At 43.4% G+C, this 22,211-nt stretch overlaps 1 protein-coding gene across 3 annotated transcripts in view; it reads right to left on the reverse strand.

The window, feature by feature from the left end:
* Positions 1 to 22,211, reverse strand: part of ARHGEF28 (Rho guanine nucleotide exchange factor 28) — a 262,171-nt gene that overhangs the window by 118,853 nt on the left and 121,107 nt on the right. For all 3 annotated transcript variants that reach the window (XM_069750483.1, XM_069750470.1, XM_069750475.1), the window contains exons 5-7: positions 14,041 to 14,224; positions 11,399 to 11,579; positions 1,535 to 1,604 (exon numbers count right to left, since the gene is read on the reverse strand). In XM_069750483.1, coding sequence (XP_069606584.1) covers positions 1,535 to 1,604; positions 11,399 to 11,579; positions 14,041 to 14,224 — 435 coding nt within the window. The remainder of the gene's footprint in view (positions 1 to 1,534; positions 1,605 to 11,398; positions 11,580 to 14,040; positions 14,225 to 22,211) is intronic.

A 22,211-nucleotide genomic window follows, 5' to 3' on the forward strand; every position in this document is an offset into this window, starting at 1 on the left:
TGTCCGATTTTTTTCATTGGAGCGAGAGATCAGTGGAAAATATTGAAGCCGTGTCCAATTTTGATGTCATAAATGCAAAGTCAATGGGTAAATGAAAAAAAATATATGTCAGACTGCACTCTGATGACATCCGAGCGTGGTCCAATTTTTACACAGTAGCAGAATGGAGAAAGTGGGGATTTTTTTTTTTCATTTTCTCTATGTATAAGAAAATCGTATGACTCTCTGACCCAACTGTCTCATGCGTTTTCAGCGCATTTTCGTTGCGGAAATACAGTAAAAATGCATTTAATTCATACATGACTGTGTCAACAAAGTTTTATTACTGCCAAATTCTAGAAAGTATCAAAATGAAAGCAGCTTTATTTAAAACATGACACACGAGTAAGAGACGAAAACCACATCATCAAAAGCAAAATAAAAACACGCATTCAAAAGTATAATGAAAAAATGCAAGTAACCTAATTTAGCAGCATGTAAAAGTTTGAGCACCCCTGGTCAAAATTACTGTTATTGTGAACAGTACAGCAAGTTGAAGATGAAATGATCTATAAAAGTGCTAAAGTGAGAGATGTCACATTTCCTTTGTATTTTAGGTACATAATATATATATATATATATATATATATATATATATATATATATATATATATATATATATATATATATATATATATATATTCGTCATCTTTTACATTTTAAAATTTTAAAAGTCTGATAATCATTGAAAATCTGTGGCTAGACCTCAAAATAGCAGTGCGTGCAAGACGACCCAGGAATCAGACAGAAATGGAAGAATATTGCAAGGAAGAAAGGATGAAAGTCCCTCAAACATGGACTGAGAGACTCTTGGCTGGCTACAAAAAGCATTTACAAGCGGTGATACTAGGAAAAGGGGCTGCTAGGTATTAGCCATGAAGGGTACCCAAACTTTTGCATCAGCCCATTTTCCTTTTTGGAATTTTTTAAATCCAGTATAAAAGATGAAAATACTGTATATAAGATAGATATTGCTTTGCCTAAAACACAAAAGAAATGTGTTGTTATCTTTAACTTTAGCCCACATTAACAGTAATATTGCGTAGGGGTGCCCAAACTCTTACATGCCACTGTAGGTGCTGAAATGCAGCAGAAAATTTGCAACATCACAAAATCAGCAAATATTCATTGTGGGAATGCAGCCTAAGATATACGGTACCCCTCAATGTGAAAAAGTGTTTAAAACACAACATAAACGTAGAGAGAGAAAAAATCCACTGTCAAAGCGAAAATCCCATAATACAATCATTTATTGAAGAATTAAGTGCAAAAACCCATCCAAGCACAGAAAGCAAGTGCATGTGGTCCCTGCATTCTGGAATGTATCCTTTATTATAGATTCCAGCACTTTAGACCCCTAAACACAGCTGGCAGGAGGTCACATTATATGAGTCACATGACACAACATTGACATTTTATGACTTTTCGAAAAGATCTGAAGATGCAATGATTTAAAGATAACACAGAAATAGAAGTGATATAAACTATACGCTACCTCTTTCCGTAGTCGATCCATCAACTGATCTCTGTTTCTTGTAATTCCAGGGGTGCATGGGGCTCACAATCTAAAACACAGCAAAAAGGTACAAGAATGAATAGGAAATCACCGGAAGCAGCTACTGGCTCAGACACCGCGCACTGCGCTCCTCCTCAGGATTAGGTTTCCTCTGAAAACAACATGAAAGAGTAGGGAATGTTCTAAAAGATTAGTATTATACAGCAGGAGAATCCGTCAGTCGCGCAGTAACGACAACCATTACTCCAATACCTGTCCTCAGTGGTCACGAGCCACACATGCGTCATCCTCCATGAGCCGGGTGATTGGAGACGCCTGCATATGAAAGATCACTGCAGGACCAAAATGGACAACCAAAATCACAAGGGATTTCACTGCTAATACTTATTTCTTTATTTTAGAAAATTTACTATTTTTACACAATTTTTATTTATTTTTTAATTCCTCAAAAAACGACATGAACCTGCGATCGTCCCATAGCAGTTACTATTTATACAGAAGGTGGGGTCGCTGCTGCAGGAAGCCAGCGGCAGAAGCAGGAGGGCCGATGCTCAGGGCTGGAAGGAGGGGGTGCGAGGCTACGGGCCTTGGGCTTCAACAAAATGTCGGCAGTGAGGTACGAGTCCCCGCTCCGCCAATTGATTTCCCAGCAGTGAGACTCTTAAAAATGGCGCATGCGCAGATTTAGATCTCGGCTCAATGACGAGGAATGGTGGAAGTCAGCACACAAGTTCACAACGACAGTGGTTTCTGCAGCAGCACATCCAGGCTGGGACAGTGGCGGAGGAATTGCTGTACCATCAGGCTGAGGATGCGAGCCATGCATGGCACGTGTGTAAGGTTGGCCCGCTGCAGGGCCGCCACCAAGTTTCCACTGTTATCGCACACGGCCTTCCCTGGCTTCAGGTTGAGTGTAGACAGATAGCGGTCCACAACTGTTGATCTGTATGACTGCGATCTCCAAGGCATATTAGGGTATGTGCACACATTGCGGATTTTGCTGCGGTTCTGCAGCGTTTCCGCAGCTGCGGATCCGCAGCAGTTTCCCATGAGTTTACAGTACATACAGTACAATGTAAACCTATGGGAAACGAAATCCGCAGTGTACATGCTGCGGAAAAAAACACACGGAAACGCAGCGTTTTATTTTCCGCAGCATGTCAATTCTTTGTGCGGAATCCGCAGCATTTTTACACCTGCTCAATAGAAAACTGCAGATGTAAAACCACAGCGGAATCCGCAATAGAAACCGCGATAAATCCGCAGCAACAACTGCAGCGGTTTTGCACTGCGGATTTATCAAATCCGCTGCGGAAAAATCCGCAAAGGAGCTTTCTACGTGTGCACATAGCCTTAATGTATATGATTACGGTGAGCCCTGGCTGCACAGTACGGAGGCGGGGAGGGATTCTCTCCGCAGCGTTGGAACAGGTGTCTAATTAAGGAAGAGGTTAAGGGTGCAGGTGACTTTTGAAGATAATTGTTTGCACCAGAAATTTTTAGGGGCTCCATAGCAAAGGGGTGATTACATATGCCAAACTTTAAGTTATTTGATCCCATAAATTTAATTTATGCCTATATATTTCTCACTTCAACTTAGACTATTTAGTGCTAACTTGTCACATACATATCAGATTACAAAAATATTTAAACACAGGTTCTAATATAACAAAATAGGTAAAAAGCCGTGGGAGTGGATGAATACTTTCGCAAGCCACTGTAAATTGTCCTGTCTGTGTACATGAGAAATACTACTACTACTGACCATTATATGACTTGTATCCTGCATTGCCATCAGTTTTGCCCTCTGCAGGCTCTGTTAGTTTGCAATTCTCCAGCGATGCTCTAGGTGTGCTGAATGCTTATGGAGGAAAACACACACACCAGAACATTTCATACACTTCAAATTTATGTTAAGGACCTATAACTCTGCCCTTCACCTCGCCAAACAGACCTACTTCACCACCCTAATCTCCTCACTATCCAACAACCTCAAGAAACTTTTTGACACCTTTCACTCCCTCCTCAGGCCAAAAGCACAAGCCCCTATCACAGACATTTGTGCCGATGACCTGGCCTCCCACTTTATAGAGAAAATAGACAATATCCGTCAGGAAATCCGCTCCCAATCACCAAGTTCAGTGACTCCCATCCCTCCCTGCATTTCCCCTAGCTCACTCTCCACATTAGATCCCATCACAGAAGAAGAAGTCTCCAGGCTCCTCTCCTCTTCTCGTCCGACTACATGCACCACCGACCCCATTCCCTCACATCTCCTCCAGTCTCTCTCTCCAGTCGTCACAACTCACCTAACTACGATCTTTAATCTCTCCCTCTCCTCTGGCATTTTCCCCTCCTCCTTCAAACACTCTATCATTACTCCATTACTCAAAAAACCCACCCTCGACCCATCCTGCACAAACAACTACAGACCAGTCTCCAATCTCCCCTCGATCTCTAAACTCTTGGAACACCTGATATACTCCCGCCTTACCCGTTACCTCTCCACTCACTCCCTCCCAAACCCTTCACAGTCCGGGTTCCGTCCCCTACATTTGACAGAAACTGCACTCATCAAAGTGACCAACGACCTTCTGACAGCAAAACGTAATGGTGACCACTCTCTGCTCATTCTTCTTGACCTTTCTGCAGCTTTCGACACTGTTGACCACCCTCTCCTACTCTCTAGGCTCCAGTCACTAGGCATTAAGGACACTGCTCTCTCCTGGTTCTCCTCCTATCTTTCTGACCGCTCCTTCAGTATTCTGTTCTCTGGTTCCACTTCATCTCCTCCTCCTCTCACTGTCGGGGTACCTCAGGGCTCAGTCCTTGGCCCCCTTCTCTTCTCTCTCTACACGGCACCAATTGAACAGACCATCAGCAGGTTTAGCTTTCAGTACCATCTTTATGTTGATGACACACAACTATACACATCATCCCCTGACCTTACCCCCGCTGTACTACAGAACGCCACTGACTGTCTGTCCGTAGTCTCCAACATCATGTCTGCTCTCTATCTGAAACTCAACCTCTCCAAAACTGAACTTCTTCTGCTCCCTGTTATGAATAGGTAATTCAGAACCACAATGGACCTTGCAGTTCAGAGCACACAAAGTGACCTGACAATAATCAAAAAACATAGGACGAGCTCTGAGACGTGGGAACTCTGCTGACCGCAATCCCTAAACCTATCACACCACACTAGAGGTAGCCGTGGATTGCGCCTAACGCTCCCTATGCAACTCGGCACAGCCTGAGAAACTAGCTAGCCCTGAAAAAAGAAAAATAAGCCTACCTTGCCTCAGAGAAATTCCCCAAAGGAAAAGGCAGCCCCCCACATATAATGACTGTGAGTTAAGATGACAATACAAACACAGATGAAATAGATTTAGCAAAGGGAGGCCCGACTTACTGAATAGACCGAGGATAGGAAAGATAGCTTTGCGGTCAACACAAAAACCTACAAACAACCACGCAGAGGGGCAAAAAGACCCTCCGCACCGACTAACGGTACGGAGGTGCTCCCTCTGCATCTCAGAGCTTCCAGCAAGCAAGAAAAACCAAAATAGGAAGCTGGACAGAAAATATAGCAAACAAAAGTAACACCAGCAGAACTTAGCTTATGCTGGGCAGACAGGCCACAGGAACGATCCAGGAGGAAGCAAAGACCAATACTAGAACATTGACTGGAGGCCAGGATCAAAGCACTAGGTGGAGTTAAATAGAGCAGCACCTAACGACTTAACCTCATCACCTGAGGAAGGAAACTCAGAAGCCGCAGTACCACTCACATCCACCAACGGAAGCCCATAGACAGAATCAGCCGAAGTACCACTTGTGACCACAGGAGGGAGCTCGACCACAGAATTCACAACAGCTCCCGCCATCTACTAACCTCCCTAAATCTGACATTTCTCCCTCCATGGGTGGCACCATAATAACGCCCCGGCAGCAGGCGCACTGTCTGGGTGTTCTGTTTGACTCCGATCTCTCCTTCACCTCCCATATACAATCTCTTGCCCGCTCATGCCACATACAACCTAAAGAACATCTCTAGAATCCGCCCTTTTCTCACTATGGAGACAACAAAAACCCTCACTGTCGCCTTGATCCATTCCCGCCTGGACTACTGTAACGCTCTATAAATTCGCCTCCCCCTCACTTGACTTTCCCCTCTCCAGTCCATCCTTAATGCAGCAGCCAGGGTTGTCCATCTGGCTAATCGTTACTCGCACGCGTCCGCTCTTCGCCAGTCATTACACTGGCTGCCCATTCATTACAGGATACAATTCAAAGTACTTGTTCTCACCCAGAAAGCTCTCCACAGTGCGGCACCCCCATACATCTCCTCCCTCATTTCTGTCTATCGGCCTAGCCGACCGCTGCGCTCTGCAAATGACTTTCGACTAACCTCTGCCCTAATCCGTACCTCCCACTCCCGACTTCTCCTGTGCTGCGCCAATCCTCTGGAATGCTCTACCCCAAGATATTAGGACCATCCACAATTTGCATAGTTTTAGGCGCTCGCTCAAAACACATTTGTTCAGAGCAGAGCAGCCTATCACATTCAGTAATCAAAGGCATTTTATGTTTGTGTCTGTGTAGTCCATTCTGTATTTCCATCTATCCCCCACCCCCTGAAAATGGCTGGACCTTTCCCCACCCCCTGAAGATGGCTGGACCATCATTGTAAATACATCATTGTAAATACACACCTGTACTTTGTATCTCCCCCACCTCATTGTAGATTGTAAGCTCTCACGAGCAGGGTCATCTTATTTCGCTTTAATTATTGTATTGTTAACGTTGTTACTTATGTCTGTTGTGTTTGAAACTGTTTAACTGTAAAGCTTAGCGGAATATGTTGGCGCTATATAAATAAAGATTATTATTATTATTATTATTATTATTATTATTAATTCACTTTGAACTGAGAGGAGGAAACTGGCTACTGTGATATCTGCCATTCACAGCACAGCACACAGATGATTTCCAAACAAAACAAATTTCTTGCATAATGAAACTGTGGGAAAACAATGTGTTTATAGTGGGTTCACACATTTTTTTTTACTGCAGGTTTCTGAAACTGAGGCAAAATCGCACCGATTTCTGAAAACTTATCCTGGAAACTGGACTTATAATGTGGATGTTGTAAACATCCAAGAAAGAATAGAGTAATCAATACCCCCAAAAATAGAAAATTCAATAATTTTATTATTCTTCAATGTAAAAAGGCACAATTGTAACAGACATAGTAACATAGTAACATAGTTAGTAAGGCCGAAAAAAGACATTTGTCCATCCAGTTCAGCCTATATTCCATCATAATAAATACCCAGATCTACGTCCTTCTACAGAACCTAATAATTGTATGATACAATATTGTTCTGCTCCAGGAAGACATCCAGGCCTCTCTTGAACCCCTCGACTGAGTTCGCCATCACCACCTCCTCAGGCAAGCAATTCCAGATTCTCACTGCCCTAACAGTAAAGAATCCTCTTCTATGTTGGTGGAAAAACCTTCTCTCCTCCAGACGCAAAGAATGCCCCCTTGTGCCCGTCACCTTCCTTGGTATAAACAGATCCTCAGCGAGATATTTGTATTGTCCCCTTATATACTTATACATGGTTATTAGATCGCCCCTCAGTCGTCTTTTTTCTAGACTAAATAATCCTAATTTCGCTAATCTATCTGGGTATTGTAGTTCTCCCATCCCCTTTATTAATTTTGTTGCCCTCCTTTGTACTCTCTCTAGTTCCATTATATCCTTCCTGAGCACCGGTGCCCAAAACTGGACACAGTACTCCATGTGCGGTCTAACTAGGGATTTGTACAGAGGCAGTATAATGCTCTCATCATGTGTATCCAGACCTCTTTTAATGCACCCCATGATCCTGTTTGCCTTGGCAGCTGCTGCCTGGCACTGGCTGCTCCAGGTAAGTTTATCATTAACTAGGATCCCCAAGTCCTTCTCCCTGTCAGATTTACCCAGTGGTTTCCCGTTCAGTGTGTAATGGTGATATTGATTCCCTCTTCCCATGTGTATAACCTTACATTTATCATTGTTAAACCTCATCTGCCACCTTTCAGCCCAAGTTTCCAACTTATCCAGATCCATCTGTAGCAGAATACTATCTTCTCTTGTATTAACTGCTTTACATAGTTTTGTATCATCTGCAAATATCGATATTTTACTGTGTAAACCTTCTACCAGATCATTAATGAATATGTTGAAGAGAACAGGTCCCAATACTGACCCCTGCGGTACCCCACTGGTCACAGCGACCCAGTTAGAGAATATACCATTTATAACCACCCTCTGCTTTCTATCACTAAGCCAGTTACTAACCCATTTACACACATTTTCCCCCAGACCAAGCATTCTCATTTTGTGTACCAACCTCTTGTGCGGCACGGTATCAAACGCTTTGGAAAAATCGAGATATACCACGTCCAATGACTCACCGTGGTCCAGTCTATAGCTTACCTCTTCATAAAAACTGATTAGATTGGTTTGACAGGAGCGATTTCTCATAAACCCATGCTGATATGGAGTTAAACAGTTATTCTCATTGAGATAATCCAGAATAACATCCCTCAGAAACCCTTCAAATATTTTACCAACAATAGAGGTTAGACTTACTGGCCTATAATTTCCAGGTTCACTTTTAGAGCCCTTTTTGAATATTGGCACCACATTTGCTATGCGCCAGTCCTGCGGAACAGACCCTGTCGCTATAGAGTCACTAAAAATAAGAAATAATGGTTTATCTATTACATTACTAGATAGACATCTATTATTATGTCTATGTTAAGGACAGAGTCTCAATCAAGGAGAAACAGGTACAATAAGAGTACAACACCAAAAGAGCAGCATACTAAGTAGGAGCTCAATAAACAAATTCATATCAATTGTAAGGTGACAGTGCAGTAATATCTTCCAAAGACCAATGTGATCACATCAGCAAAGACCATAAATCTCTAATTTCTGTCATTATGTATATAGCACTGACAGTTATCACACTAGTCATATATAAGTATTGCTCTTACCCATTACTGCCTATGGTGCAGCACACGCCACCCCGACGCGCGTTTTGTGTGGGCTTCTCAATAAAAATAAGAAAATAGAAAATTAAATTGTGTTACTCTTCAATGTAAAAAGGCACAATTATAACAGACATCTATGTCAAGGACAGAGTCTCGATCAAGGAGAAAAGATTGAGACTCTGTCCTTGACATAGGTGTCTGATATAATTGTGCCTTTTTACATTGAAGACACCTATGTCAAGGACAGAGTCTCAATCTTTTCTCCTTGATCGAGACTCTGTCCTTGACATAGATGTCTGTTATAATTGTGCCTTTTTACATTGAAGAATAACAAAAATATTTACTTTTCTATTTTTTGGTGGATTGATTATTCTTTCTTGGATGTTTACAACTTGGCGAGGGTATATTGCCGTTTATGCTTTGGGTATTGTAACCTAGAACCACTGTCATTATAATGTGTTCTGTTCCTAACACTTTGTATTATAATATGATGTGGATGTGTATGGTAGGAAACTTACACTGTAAACTCTGAGTAGAGAGTAATTTGTTGTGGAGGATTAGACGATACCTCCTCCATCTCAGATATCATAATAAGGGAAAATACAAGAAGAATATAATACAATCAAATAAAAAACAGCAGATGATGGTCATTCTTCCAGGAAGGAAACGATAGCATGAAAGTATTGGGGAGGAAGGGTGCACAATGATCTGACCTGTTTATTCCAGCCATTGAGTTATGGGATCATTATTCTGATATGAAGTGCATGTCCTACGTGTGCGGATTCCCTCGTAGAAGACAATGGAGACTGCACATTGCATCTATATGGCACTGGGTGAAATTATTTTATAAGTACCACCTTAATCCTCTACACTATGGTAAGTAAGCGGGAATTAGGCTGGGAACACACTGCGTCTGTGCCAACTCGCAGGCTCATGCACTCATGAGAATTACAATCGACAGTGGCCACAGTCAGGATGGATGCCCAGGCATCCATCCACCATATTACAGAAAACATACTGCATGGTCTACATTATTTTCTTACAGGGGCTCTTTATATAGGAAAGTGCTTTCCTGTAGAGTAAAACAAATAGTATAAAGACATATACCTGCCAGATTGCAGACCAAAGTGCAAACTGTTGGCCTCAGTCTAGTGAATGGGGCGTATAGGAATGGTACTACAGACGTATACTGTGGACCTAGTGCACAAAGGCGGCGCACACTTAGCCTAATGCCTCATTCACACAGTTTTTGCAGCAGTATTCGTATACAAAAACCAGGAGAGCCTCCAAAATACAGAACAGGTGTCAATGTTTTAATTAGAGTTTTTCTCTAATTCCCCTCCTGGTTTTAACATGCAAAATACTGATGAAATATTGATCAAAGATACGGATGTGTGGATGAGGCCTAAAGGTCGATTGACACTGTACTATTATACTGAATGAGCATTCATAGGAAATTATCCATAATATGGTGCTATATGGAACAAGTTCAAACCTAGGCCTTAATGGGATCCATTTTTCATGTATGATCATGTGCAGACACATACACGAAGCTCTCCCGCTGCTGAACCTAATACTGGTGGGCTTCCCCATTACAAAGTGCTACATTTTTCGGTGAAATGCTTCAACTTCAAAGTCTTCAAAGTAAACTGAAGAAAAGTTGAAGACGGGGAGAAGAGTCTGCTGGACGGCTACCCTCAAGCTTCGCCCCGCCTGGCACACTTGGCGGATAGGTCTCTATCTTTTTGCATGTAGAGAAAGACCAGCCCATCGAGCAGAGACCGGCAGGGAAAAGGGAACTGCCCGATGGGCTTTTCTCCACAGTCAACTCTTTTACAAAGTATGATTACTCTGGGAAATCACAGCGTTTCACACGGTTATGGCAGCATGAATCTTCCGACACGCTCCCTTTAAGCTCATTCATGATGAGATCAAGGAAGAACAACCCACAAACCGGTGAACTCTCTGTAAGAGCTACATAACCGTGGACTGAACTTTCCCCTGAAAATCTGCTGACCTCTAGTATACCAATTGCTGATGCCTAAAAAATAAAAACGCACACGTTTTTGGTATAGTATTTTAAAACCATGACTACAACCACAAAGAAACCACATGTATATCTCGAGGATCAAGCTTGTGCCCTGCTGAAAGTGTATATAATTTAATGCGTTGAATATCAGGCAAGTAAACTGACATATATACGTCAACAGGTCACCAGTATTAGGTCTTAAAGCATCTTAGACTCTAATCGCACCCCTGGAAAACCTCTTAACACTGAAGATACAGTCCTGACATGTGCAGAAAACACATTCTATGTAGAGTTTTTTGTTGTTTTTTTTGGTACACACAAAAAACAAAGTTTACATTATATAAAGTTAAATTCTTAAAATTTAATTTTATGATCCGAAAGATCAGCAGGAACAATTTTAAAAACATAATATTATAACCTATTAGGATGGCTTATAGAAAGCGGAAAATAAAACACCAACACTGATTTCATCAGCAGGGCAATGTCACAACATATTTGAAGTTCCCAATTTGTGAAATTTTAGTTGTACCCAAGCGGATAAACTCTATTTCCCAGGCTACAATACAACAGTTCCACTTTTTATTTTACGATATATTTTCTAAAGTCGCTTTCTGCACCCGCTATCGGGCATTTGGAAAAGCGAAGCTTCAAATAAGACATACAGTAATTATAAAGGAGTTAAAAAGGTTCAGAAAAAAAAAAAAGAAAAATAGCAAATGGATAAATTAAAAAATAAACAGGCAAAGCATGTCACAACAAATCTCACCTTGTCAAAAAAGTTGGTATCACACAAACATTTTCTGAAGAGTTTGATGTCCGACTCCAGAGAGCATCCAGAAGTCTGACGCCGAGTTAATGTCAGCACGCCAGTGGACCAACAGAACCGTAAAAAAGAATCCGGATTGATTGCTGCTGTACAGAAGTCAAGTGGCGGAAGCTCCTGAAAACTGGAGGTAATGGGATTATATTAATAGACATACACAAAGCCCCGGCCGCAGTCATAAGTCGTCTTCTATTCTGCATCCAGTGTGTCCACCAGCAGCTACGAGAGAGAATGGAGGCGGTCTGCGTGCCCGCCCGGTGAATGTGCTCTGATCTCGTCTAATCAGATAAACACTGCTCATTATCCTCGGGTAATGCCATTGGGATTAGACGGCACTACCTCCATGGCTCACAGGATCACTCCTACTGACTGGAAGGCAGCAGATCTGTATGACTGTGACTGGTAAAAACAGACAGTGCCTCGAGGGAGCTCTGCATTGTTTAAGAAGTTATAAACAAGAAGGGCTTTCATAACAAAATGTACAAGTAGTCAGGGACATGCTCGAGTCATGCTAATGGCAACATCCCCGACAGGAACGACACAGGCTCTGCGGAAAGGAATTTTACTCAACTTTCTGGCCTGGATGAAACATGCTCTGCAGACTCGGCTACACATACATAACAAATGCAGAGATGTTTGGAAGCAAAACAGAAAAGTCCTGGACAAAGTTTTACAAACAAAAATGTGCCGACTGCATAAACAGTCTAGGACAATCAGAGGTCTTTCTGCATTAGACAGGTTATATTGGCGATAGGGTCATGTAGACTTTTCTAAAAACATATCTATATTTCAGATAACAGCTGTTTACGGCTTTTAAAAATTACTTTAGTCCACATACACATTAGACTGAAGTCGGCTGAACCTACCAGATTCGGCCAACACAGTGATGCTTTGGGGGGTGGTCGCAAGACTCAACCGGATCGGCGCATTGGACTTCCAATCAAGGACCCTTTCGTTCTCCAGAAGATAAGCTGCCACCAGAAGAGTCTGGCAGAGGCTCTCTACGAGAACACAGGAATGTTTGGCCGAGCAGTCCTCGTATGTGGGATTCCGTAGAGAAAGCTGTTCGGCCCGCAGCTAAGGTGTATGGGGCCTTTAGAAATGATTAAGGGCTAAGGCTTTGTGAACATTTGCATTCTTTATTTCTGTTGTTCTGCTCAATCATAAAAGCATAACTACGAAAATGACGGCTCAGTCTTATGACGGACACCGGTGGCACTCGACAAGCTCCAATGACCACAATTAGGTCTATTAGGTTTCTGTCCTAATGTCCACCATGTATGCTGTAATATGTTGTTTGTTTTATTGGTCATCCAGATCTGTGACAGCCTCTAATGTGAACAGACCCCTACAGAAATATACAGTACTGCAAAACATTTCTCCACCGGACATAACCAGTCAACAAGTGAGTTTTCATGGTATTAAGATTAATAAAGGACAGAGCCATTCCCTGTAATAGAGCCTTACGGGCATGCAGGAGACATGATGTCATACCATAATTGTAGCTTGTGGAAGATTACAGGAGAGCATATAACAATGTGCACATCCCACACACGGCAGATGGACATTTTACAGCCTAACACTTACACTGGCGCTCCATGGCCACGTCTGGGGATAGGAGCAAAAGTGCAGCATTTCCAAGATTCCCAAACACATCCATCATGGATCTTAGGGCATCAAGGTCCATGACATTCGAGTGAGCAGGACCTAGTGGGGAGCCACGGATCTAGTAAGACTTGTTGTCTGATTCAGGCAATAACAAGGTTATTTCATGATAAATGATCCATCAATGGAACCTTCACTATGGGATGCGATCAAGTGACAGCACTAAATTATAATGGTCGAAGGTTTTACAATTCTCCTTGTGGAGAGTGACGTGCCTGGCATGCCAGTGTAAGGAGCCTTATAAGCCATGCAACCCTCCTCTGGGAAATTAAATATGAAAATTCCTCTCTGAAGAGGCAATATCCATACTTAATTATTGTGAACATTTATTCTTTTACAATCAATAAAGAAAAATCATACTCTGAAGATTTATTCTGCATTTGTTACATGCCAATATTTATTTCAGGTACAACAGGCATCCTAAAAATCAGTCTCCTGTAGGCCATCATGCATGGGGTTAGCAGCATTTTCAGGGATTTTATAAAATGGTCCCCTAGAATTAAGAATATTAAAAAAATAAATTAGTCGTTGAATCCGGTACCACTTCAGCACCTGTCCTACAATCATGACATTCCATCCTTTAATCACCTGACCTCTACAGCCAATCACTGGCTCCTGCGGTGACTTTTCCATGTATGGTACATGGCCAATGAGGGCAGTAATAGGCCCTAGTAAAGTTATGTAGCATCCATTTAATAAAAGGGCAATAATGGGGAAACTTCTCTACGCTGCTCATAAAGTTTCCTGAGCAGAGGGGGATCTGCTACATGAATTACATGCATTAGGCGGATATACGACTGTCAACCAGAGATCGACATCGGATTGTCACATCACTCGCATTTAAGTCAATGGACAAGGATGGACTCCGGCCTATTCTCAAGAATAGAAAAGGTGCCAAAGGGCTCGGCTGAGCTACTTACTTCTTTAAAAGTTGGGCCAATTCGGTGTGACCGTGACGTACAGCAACCTCTACAGGGGTCTCCCCTTCTTTATTCACGCGTCTTAATGCGGAAGCTCCACCGGGAAGACGCAGGAGGTAATGTGACAGCTCTATTAACCCCCATCTCATTGTTAGATGTAGCAGGGTTTCATGGCACAGGCTATCTGTAAAACAAATACACAGATACATATTATATATACTTTCTTTTGCGTACAAAACAAGCAGTTAAAGGGGTAGTCCACTACTAAATAACTTTCCAATGGCCCTAGGGTGGGCAACCCCTTTATATTACATGTCACTTCCAGACAGGACCAGATATACTGTAACTCGAGACCTTGTAGACTGTGGCTTAATAGAGGTTTAGGGAACGCAGCCCTGGGACTTTTCTCAGGACGCAGCAGGAACCCATAATTCTCCACAAGCTTGACACAGGTACCGCAGGTGGGAGTCTTTTTGTTTGCACCTTCAGGTACTGTGCAAAATTTTGACTGTGGCTTCTAAGGGGTTAACTGACCCGATCTCGCTCATTACCGCTGAATGGCAGCTGGTAATTACAGGCAACTTCTGTGGAAAATGCTGGAGGCCGCTCTCCTGGGCCCATGCCAACAGTCACTCATCTACAGCTCTTGTGTAAGGCGGGGTTCCACAGACAACTTACAGCTTCTAAGATGGGTTTTTTGCTTTGATTTTTTTGCAGTAACAGGGACAAGTAATAGATCCACAGTGTTTCTTGATATTTTTTGAGGGATCCTGACATTACTCCAGATGTGGCTTTTTTCATAGGTCTTATTGAAGAAGTAGACGCTTAGGTTCAGCATCCGAAAAAGACAACTACAAAGTGATCGGACTGGGCTGTCCTGGCTCTGTAATGTGTGCGGATAGTGCCGATAAGAGCTGATCGGTGAGGGTGGGGGGTGTTGGACCATCACCGATCTGATGTTGAGGCCCTATCCCCAGGAGAGATCATCAATCGGTCGGTCTTGCAGAACAAGACATTTGATTAGATTTCACACAGATGACGTTGTGCCAGCCATGACCAAATCAAAAGACAAGTCGGGTCACTGTAAGGTAAGAGGCTCACAGGCCTCCTGTCTAGCCGCTAGGTACCATTGACCTGGACAACGGATCGGACTCCTGAGGATCGATCCCCTCATCTATACCTGATACAATTTCCTATATCATCTCTGTCATGAATCCGTTATAACAGAAATCACATGGATGATACCAGTATCATTTTTTTTTTGTATAACCCATTGAAATCTATCGGCAAATATAATTTTAAAAATTAATTAAACTATTAACACCTACTTAGAATTTTTTTTCCCTTTTTCCATACACACTGTCAGTCCGCATCACAATGATTGGAAATAATGCGTGTGCTTATAGAAAAACACGCAGACCCAAAATACATTCACGTGACCTTAGCTTAAGGACATCGTACACATTAGTCTAATGTATGTTGTGGGTGAAACGATCATTTAACGCACAGTCACAATGGTGTGACAGCCATACGCACCATACACATATCAGCCATACCGCCCATTATAGCTGTTCAACCACACCATGAGCCAAATGAGCGATCTTTCTGGGAATAATCGTACAACAAAAGATTGATTATAGATGAACAACTTTCCTTTAATATGACTCTTGTCCAATTTGGGGCAAAAAAAAGAAAGAAAATCAAAGACGGACAATTTCGTTTTAAACAATGGTGGTGTGTCAGCTAGAAGGATCCTTCGTTCTCATAGGGAATCTGTCAGCAAGTTTTTGCTAAATTTTGCAGGCTGATGAAAATCCAAACAAGCAAAATGTTCATCCATCAGGTGAAATGATGTTTTGTTCTGTGTATGAGCTGCCGAGAATAACTGCAGGCTATGCACGCTGAACGGTGCAGAGCGGATCGCTCTGTGCACATCTGCCGCTGTAACCAGACTATTAAATGACAGCTAACTGGCAAACATGTTGTCAGTCAGTGGTAGTTTAAAACTGCAGTGTAAATGGACGCTTATACACAGATATACAGAAGGTGAACAAGGAATACACCCATCATGGTTAGTGCACTGGCACCAGTTCTGGGAAGCAGACGACTACTTTGTATTGTAAATTTTACAAGAGCTGCTGTAAAGGTACCATCACACATAACGATTTCTTTAACGATATCGTTGCTTTTTGTGACGTAGCAACGATATCGTTAACGAAATCGTTCTCTGTGACAGCGACCAACGATCAGGACCCTGCTGGGAGATCATTGGTCGCTGGGAATGATCAGGACCTTTTTTTTGGTCGCTGATCACCCGCTGACATCGCTCAATTGGCATGTGTGACGCCGATCCAGCGATGTGTTCACTGGTAACCAGGGTAAATATCGGGTTACTAAGCGCAGGGCCGCGCTTAGTAACCCGATATTTACCCTGGTTGCCATTGTAAAAGTAAAAAAAAAAAAAAGTACATACTCACATTCCGTTGTCTGTCACGTCCCCCGCCTTCAGCTTCCCGCACTGACTGTGAGCGCCGGCCGTAAAGCACAGCGGTGACGTCACCGCTGTGCTCTGCTTTACGGCGGCCGGCGCTGACACAGTGAGTGCGGGAAGCTGACACCGGGGTACGTGACAGACAACGGAATGTGAGTATGTACTGTTGTTTTTTTTTTACATTTACAATGGTAACCAGGGTAAACATCGGGTTACTAAGTGCGGCCCTGCGCTTAGTAACCCGATGTTTACCCTGGTTACCCGGGGACTTCGGCATCATTGGTCGCTGGAGAGCTGTCTGTGTGACAGCTCTCCAGCGACCACACAACGACTTACCAACGATCACGGCCAGGTCGTATCGCTGGTCGTGATCATTGGTAAATCGTTTAGTGTACGGTACCTTAAGATAAAGAAAATATATAGAGAGAGGGAAAAGACAAAGCTCATTATTTCCATGTTTTTCTGTGATATCCACATCTCACACAAGTTTACCAGCAAAGTATAGAAAAAGGTTTTCTACAAATAATAAAACTTGTCAGTCTATATTGCTTATAGATCCACAGTTCTGACATAGGGATCACTTACATTCCCGCATCACAGTGTAAGCAGGCTGACGATCACCCAACAAACGAGAAAACAACTCGTTCAAAGGTTACAGTGATCTTACAGTTTGCTTAAACTCCTTGTTCTCAGCAGCTCAGAGTCCTGTGTAAACACTTGCTGCTGAGAACAAGAACGGTCTATGCATAATTTACTAGTGATCATTTGTGAACAGTCATCTGGATCGGCCTGTCCAAACAGACTATTAACATATAGTCAAACAGCGATAGTTTTAGGCTGCAAATCATACAGTGAAAACTAGCCATTAAAGCCCCTCTACGTGGGTGGGGGAATGAATAAAAATCAGTCAGATGTGCTTGTCAAAGATTCTAATTTAAAGGGGTACTCCAAAGAACTTTTAAAAATTTTTACAAGGTCCATGTCCTCAATCTATAAAGATGAGATACCCAGTGCAGTTCTATTATCTCTAGAATATTGTAATTCCATGTGACAGTGGCTGCTCCTCACTGCTCCCCCCTCCTGACTGGGACAATATGTCAAACAGCAATGTGCAGCTCCAGACTGAGAAGAGGGGGCGTGGCCTAATCACAGCTTTTAGTAGCAGCAGGCTGCCCCCTGATGAAGGGGCGTGGCCGTACCCCTCTTGTCTAGCTGTTACTCACAGTGGGACCTGCACTCTGCTGTGCAAAATATTGTCCCAGACGGCAGGGGGAGCAGTGAGGAGCAGCTCCTGTCACACAGAAATACAAGTATTCTAAAGATAATACAACTACACTGGTCATCTCATCTTTATGGTTTATGAGGGCAGGAACCCTCCAAAAAATGTTAATCTCTCCTGAGTACCCCTTTAGTAGCATTTAGTTTTAGCACTTGCTAACAGGTTTTCCCACAAATCACAGCTGATCACAAGGGATCCCACTAACAGAACAACCTATTATGAACTTGTTTAGAAGAGGAGATTACAATAACCCAACACCACCTTTAAAGAATCAGTTTAATTTCTTCTCTAACTTATAATATCTATACATAAAACAGGAATCGGCAACTTGCAGCACACCAGTTGCTGTGGAACTACAGCTCCCATCATGCCCTGCCTGCCAAAGCCTGTCATCCGGGTGTTTATATAGGGAGTTATAGTATTACTACAGCTGGAGTGCCGCAGGCTGCTGACGCCTGGTCTAGACAGACAGGGAAAGAGAAGAGAGGAAAGAGAGGGTTTTTTGCCATACGTTGTTATATGAAATAATTGTCGACTATGCTGTTCCATAACTCATATGGCCTGGCAAATAAATTATTTGAGGGGGTAAATCCAGCACTACGGAAATGCTGTGTACCGGGAGAAAGAAGGGTCGTGTATATACAATTCAACAGAGCCAAAAGTTTTTGTTCTCAATGCTCATCAGGCTGAGACACGGCCCCTGCTGTGTTCTACTGGGTCTATGACCAGTGCCCACTGTCCAGCTACAGTCACTACAGTGCCCTTTTTTTGTTCCTTCTCACCTTTTCCAGAATGGTTGCCAACTTGCCATTAACAGTACTTACATTTGCCAGTTGCGTGCTTTTTTCCCAGAAGATGCACTTATTTTACCAAACATAACATAAAACCATTGATTCCACTCAAGATTTCTCTGTATCAGTGATCAACTTGTGTACAATGTTCCCATCCCTGCAACCCTTTTTATAGAACCCATGCGGAAACTCTGAATAATTCTTAATTGAACAACTGTTTACCCCTCAGAACAAAACAGACAAATCCACAAGGAAGTTTATTGAGAATCTGAGAATTGTTTCAGGGCTCATCCGGAATCCCAGAGGGGCCTTACAAGGAGCAGAGTGCAGCTGGCTTAATGTACTTTGGGAATCGTTTCTTGGGAACAGTTCCTGTCTGGTAGTGCGACAGAACCTAAACTTTTGCTCGCTTTGTTTGAATCAGATCAGATACTTACATGGTCACACATTATATCATTTTATATAAAGCAGCGCGGTGACAGTGGTTAGCATTGCAGCTCTGGGGTCCTGGGTTCAAACCCCACCAAGGACGACATCTGCATGGAGTTTGTATGTTTGCGTGGGTTTCCTCCGGGTTCTCCGGTTCCCTCCCACATTCCAAAGACATACTGATAGGGAATTTAGATTGTGAGCCCCAATGGCGACAGTGCCGATAATGACTGTAAAGCGGTGTAGAATATAATAATAATCTTTATTTTTATATAGCGCTAACATATTCCGCAGCGCTTTACAGGTTGCACACATTATCATCACTGTCCCCGATGGGGCTCACAATCTACCTATCAGTATGTCTTTGGAATATGGGAGGAAACCCACACAAACATGGGGAGAACATACAAACTCCTTGCAGATGTTGTCCTTGGTGGGATTGGAACCCAGGACCCCAGTGCTGCAAGGCTGCAGTGCTAACCACTGAGCCACCGTGCTGCCCACGCTATACAAGCAATGCATAATAAATCTATATATGTATATAATCGTCTAAGGGGCACTTCCGTCTGTTTGTCTCACGGAAATCCTGCGTCGCTGATTGATCACGGCCGCCAGGCGACGGGCACAGTCTGGCCGCGAATTCGCCCATTCCTACTCTCGATCAGTGCCCCCTCCAGTCAGCGCTCACACAGGGTTTATGGCTGTGTTACACCGCATTATGCAACGGTGTAACACAGTCCGTTAACGCTGCTATTAACCCTGTGTGACCAACTTTTTACTATTTATGCTGCCTATGGCAGCATCAATAGTAAAAAGATCTAATGTTAAAAATAAGAAAAAAAATAAAAAATCATTATATACTCACCTTCTGGCACCTTTCCCGCTTATCGGGATGCTCCGGGCCTTGCATTGCGGTCTTGCGAGATGATGACTTAGTGAGACCGCTAAGTCATCTGGGTAATTTCGCAATGCATCGCTGGCAACGTATTATAACGTATATAACGCTGTGTTATATACTGTGAGGCCTGTGTTAGGCCGGTTTCACACGTTAGTGGCTCCGGTACGTGAGGTGACAGTTTCCTCACATACCGTAGACACTGACTCACGCAGACACATTGAAAGCAATGTGTCACTGCACATGTCAGCGTGTTTTCACGGACCGTGTGTCCGTGTGCAAAACACGGAGACATATCAGTGTTCGTGGGAGCGTACAGATTACACGGACCCATTAAAGTCAATGGGTCTGTGTAAAACACGCTGTCCGTGTGCAGTCCGTGTGCCGTGCAGGAGACAGCGCTACTGTAAGCGCTGTCCCCCCCACGTGGTGCTGAAGCGGCCATTCATATCTTCTCTCCAGCAGCGTTCGCTGCAAAGAAGATATGAAAAATCCTTTTTTTTTTTTTTCTTGTCCTCGTGTTTAAAATAAAGATCCCTGTCGCCAAACCCCTACCACCCCCTGTGCACCCCCCGCTGTTACTAAAATACTCACCCGGCTCCCTCGCAGCGTCCTGTCCTCGCCACACCTTCTCCTGTATGAGCGGTCACATGGTGCCGCCGATTACAGTCATGAATATGCGGCTCCACCTCCCATAGGGGTGGAGCCGCATATTCATTACTGTAATAAGCGGCACCACGTGGCAGGGTTATATACTACGTGGTAGTGTTATATACTAAGTGGCAGTGTTATATACTACGTGGCAGAGCGTCTGCTGAGGCATGGCACTCTTACTGAAGGATGGTCCTCAGGTCACTAAAGTTCTGGGGTACAGAGCATCTGCTGAGGCATGGCACGCTTACTGATGTTCCACAGGTCACTAAGGTTCTGGGGTACAGAGCTACGAACCTCTACATTGCGACCCATTGATCCCATAGGTTTTCAAGCTTCCTGCTTGAAGCCTTACAATTGTGTGGTACTGTTGATCAATTGTTAGATGTCGTCTTGGTCTCATGATGTCAAAATGTGAACAGCGTGCAGAGGAGAACTGTTTAATACCAATTCTAATTGAACCCTGAAATGTATTGGGCAATTCATGGATCAAACAACTGTTGAGAATTTTGCCATTGAAGAACAGCAAGTTGTGCAAAAAGTCCTGAAGCATTGAGCAGTTGGACATGTGTATTAACAGTTTATACACATACCTACATATATATGTAATAGAATCCATTTTGCCATAGTAAAGCCCTCACAATTAAATCATGGGATGCTAATAGCCAGACAGAAGGTACCTAGTCCTATCAAACCAATTAGCTGTCTGTGCCATTGCAGTATAGCAGGATTTTGCCAAGCCGATCAGGACCACCCACAGTGCTCAGTCCTTGCTGTCCTTGTGTCCCTGCTTGCAGGGGAAAGCGGGCCGAGAATGTAAGGGGCACTCAGGATTATACACCCCGGAGAAGCCGCAGATGCGATTTCACTTCCTGAAAACGTTCCATAAAGAAGTGAAAAGACATGTTGAGAAGTGGATAAAGAAACAGTACGTGCGATCTCTGCAGCATCAGAGAATTTCAGGGGCTCCGGAAGCGGCTGAATCCAGAGACCAGTGTCAGAGCAGCACTGGTTCACTCTAAGGCAGGGGTCCCCAAACTTGTGGATCGGGAGCCACGTCGCTCACAAACCCATGATATGTGGCTCGTGTTAGTACGGTAGCCCTGAAGCTGGATGCAATGTGAGAATACCGACGGTAGGTAAGATGGGGGCCCCTGAATCCTGGCTTACCACCTCAGTGTGATTTCTGAGCGGAAGCTTTGGCTCTCATTATATCAGTAATGGGGTCTTTGGGTGTCACTACCGTGAGGGAGAGGGATGTGAGAGCAGGAGCTCGTGTTGTGGGGGTCTCGGATGTGGCTCACGACCATCTATCAGAGCTGAATGTGGCTCTCAAGGACAGAACGTTTGGGGACCTCTGAAGCATAGAGCCTGCAGGTGCCGCTGGGTGGGCTGCAGCTGACCAACAGCGGAGAAGGGAACTAGAGGCTGACCCTTCTGTAAAATGTGCTGTACGCCTACAGATCACTTTTAATATTCATTTTAAGGTTTAATATTCTTTTAAACTGGCTGTCCTAAAAATAAAAAGTGCCACTATGGAGTGGTCTGGGCTTAGCTGCAAAACCAGTACAAATCCTAATACTGGGACAGTTTCCTTGGAGAAAAAAAAATATATTTTTACAATCTCCGCAACCC

Source organism: Ranitomeya imitator, chromosome 1 (assembly GCF_032444005.1).
Source record: "Ranitomeya imitator isolate aRanImi1 chromosome 1, aRanImi1.pri, whole genome shotgun sequence".
Classification (NCBI taxonomy): domain Eukaryota; kingdom Metazoa; phylum Chordata; class Amphibia; order Anura; family Dendrobatidae; genus Ranitomeya; species Ranitomeya imitator.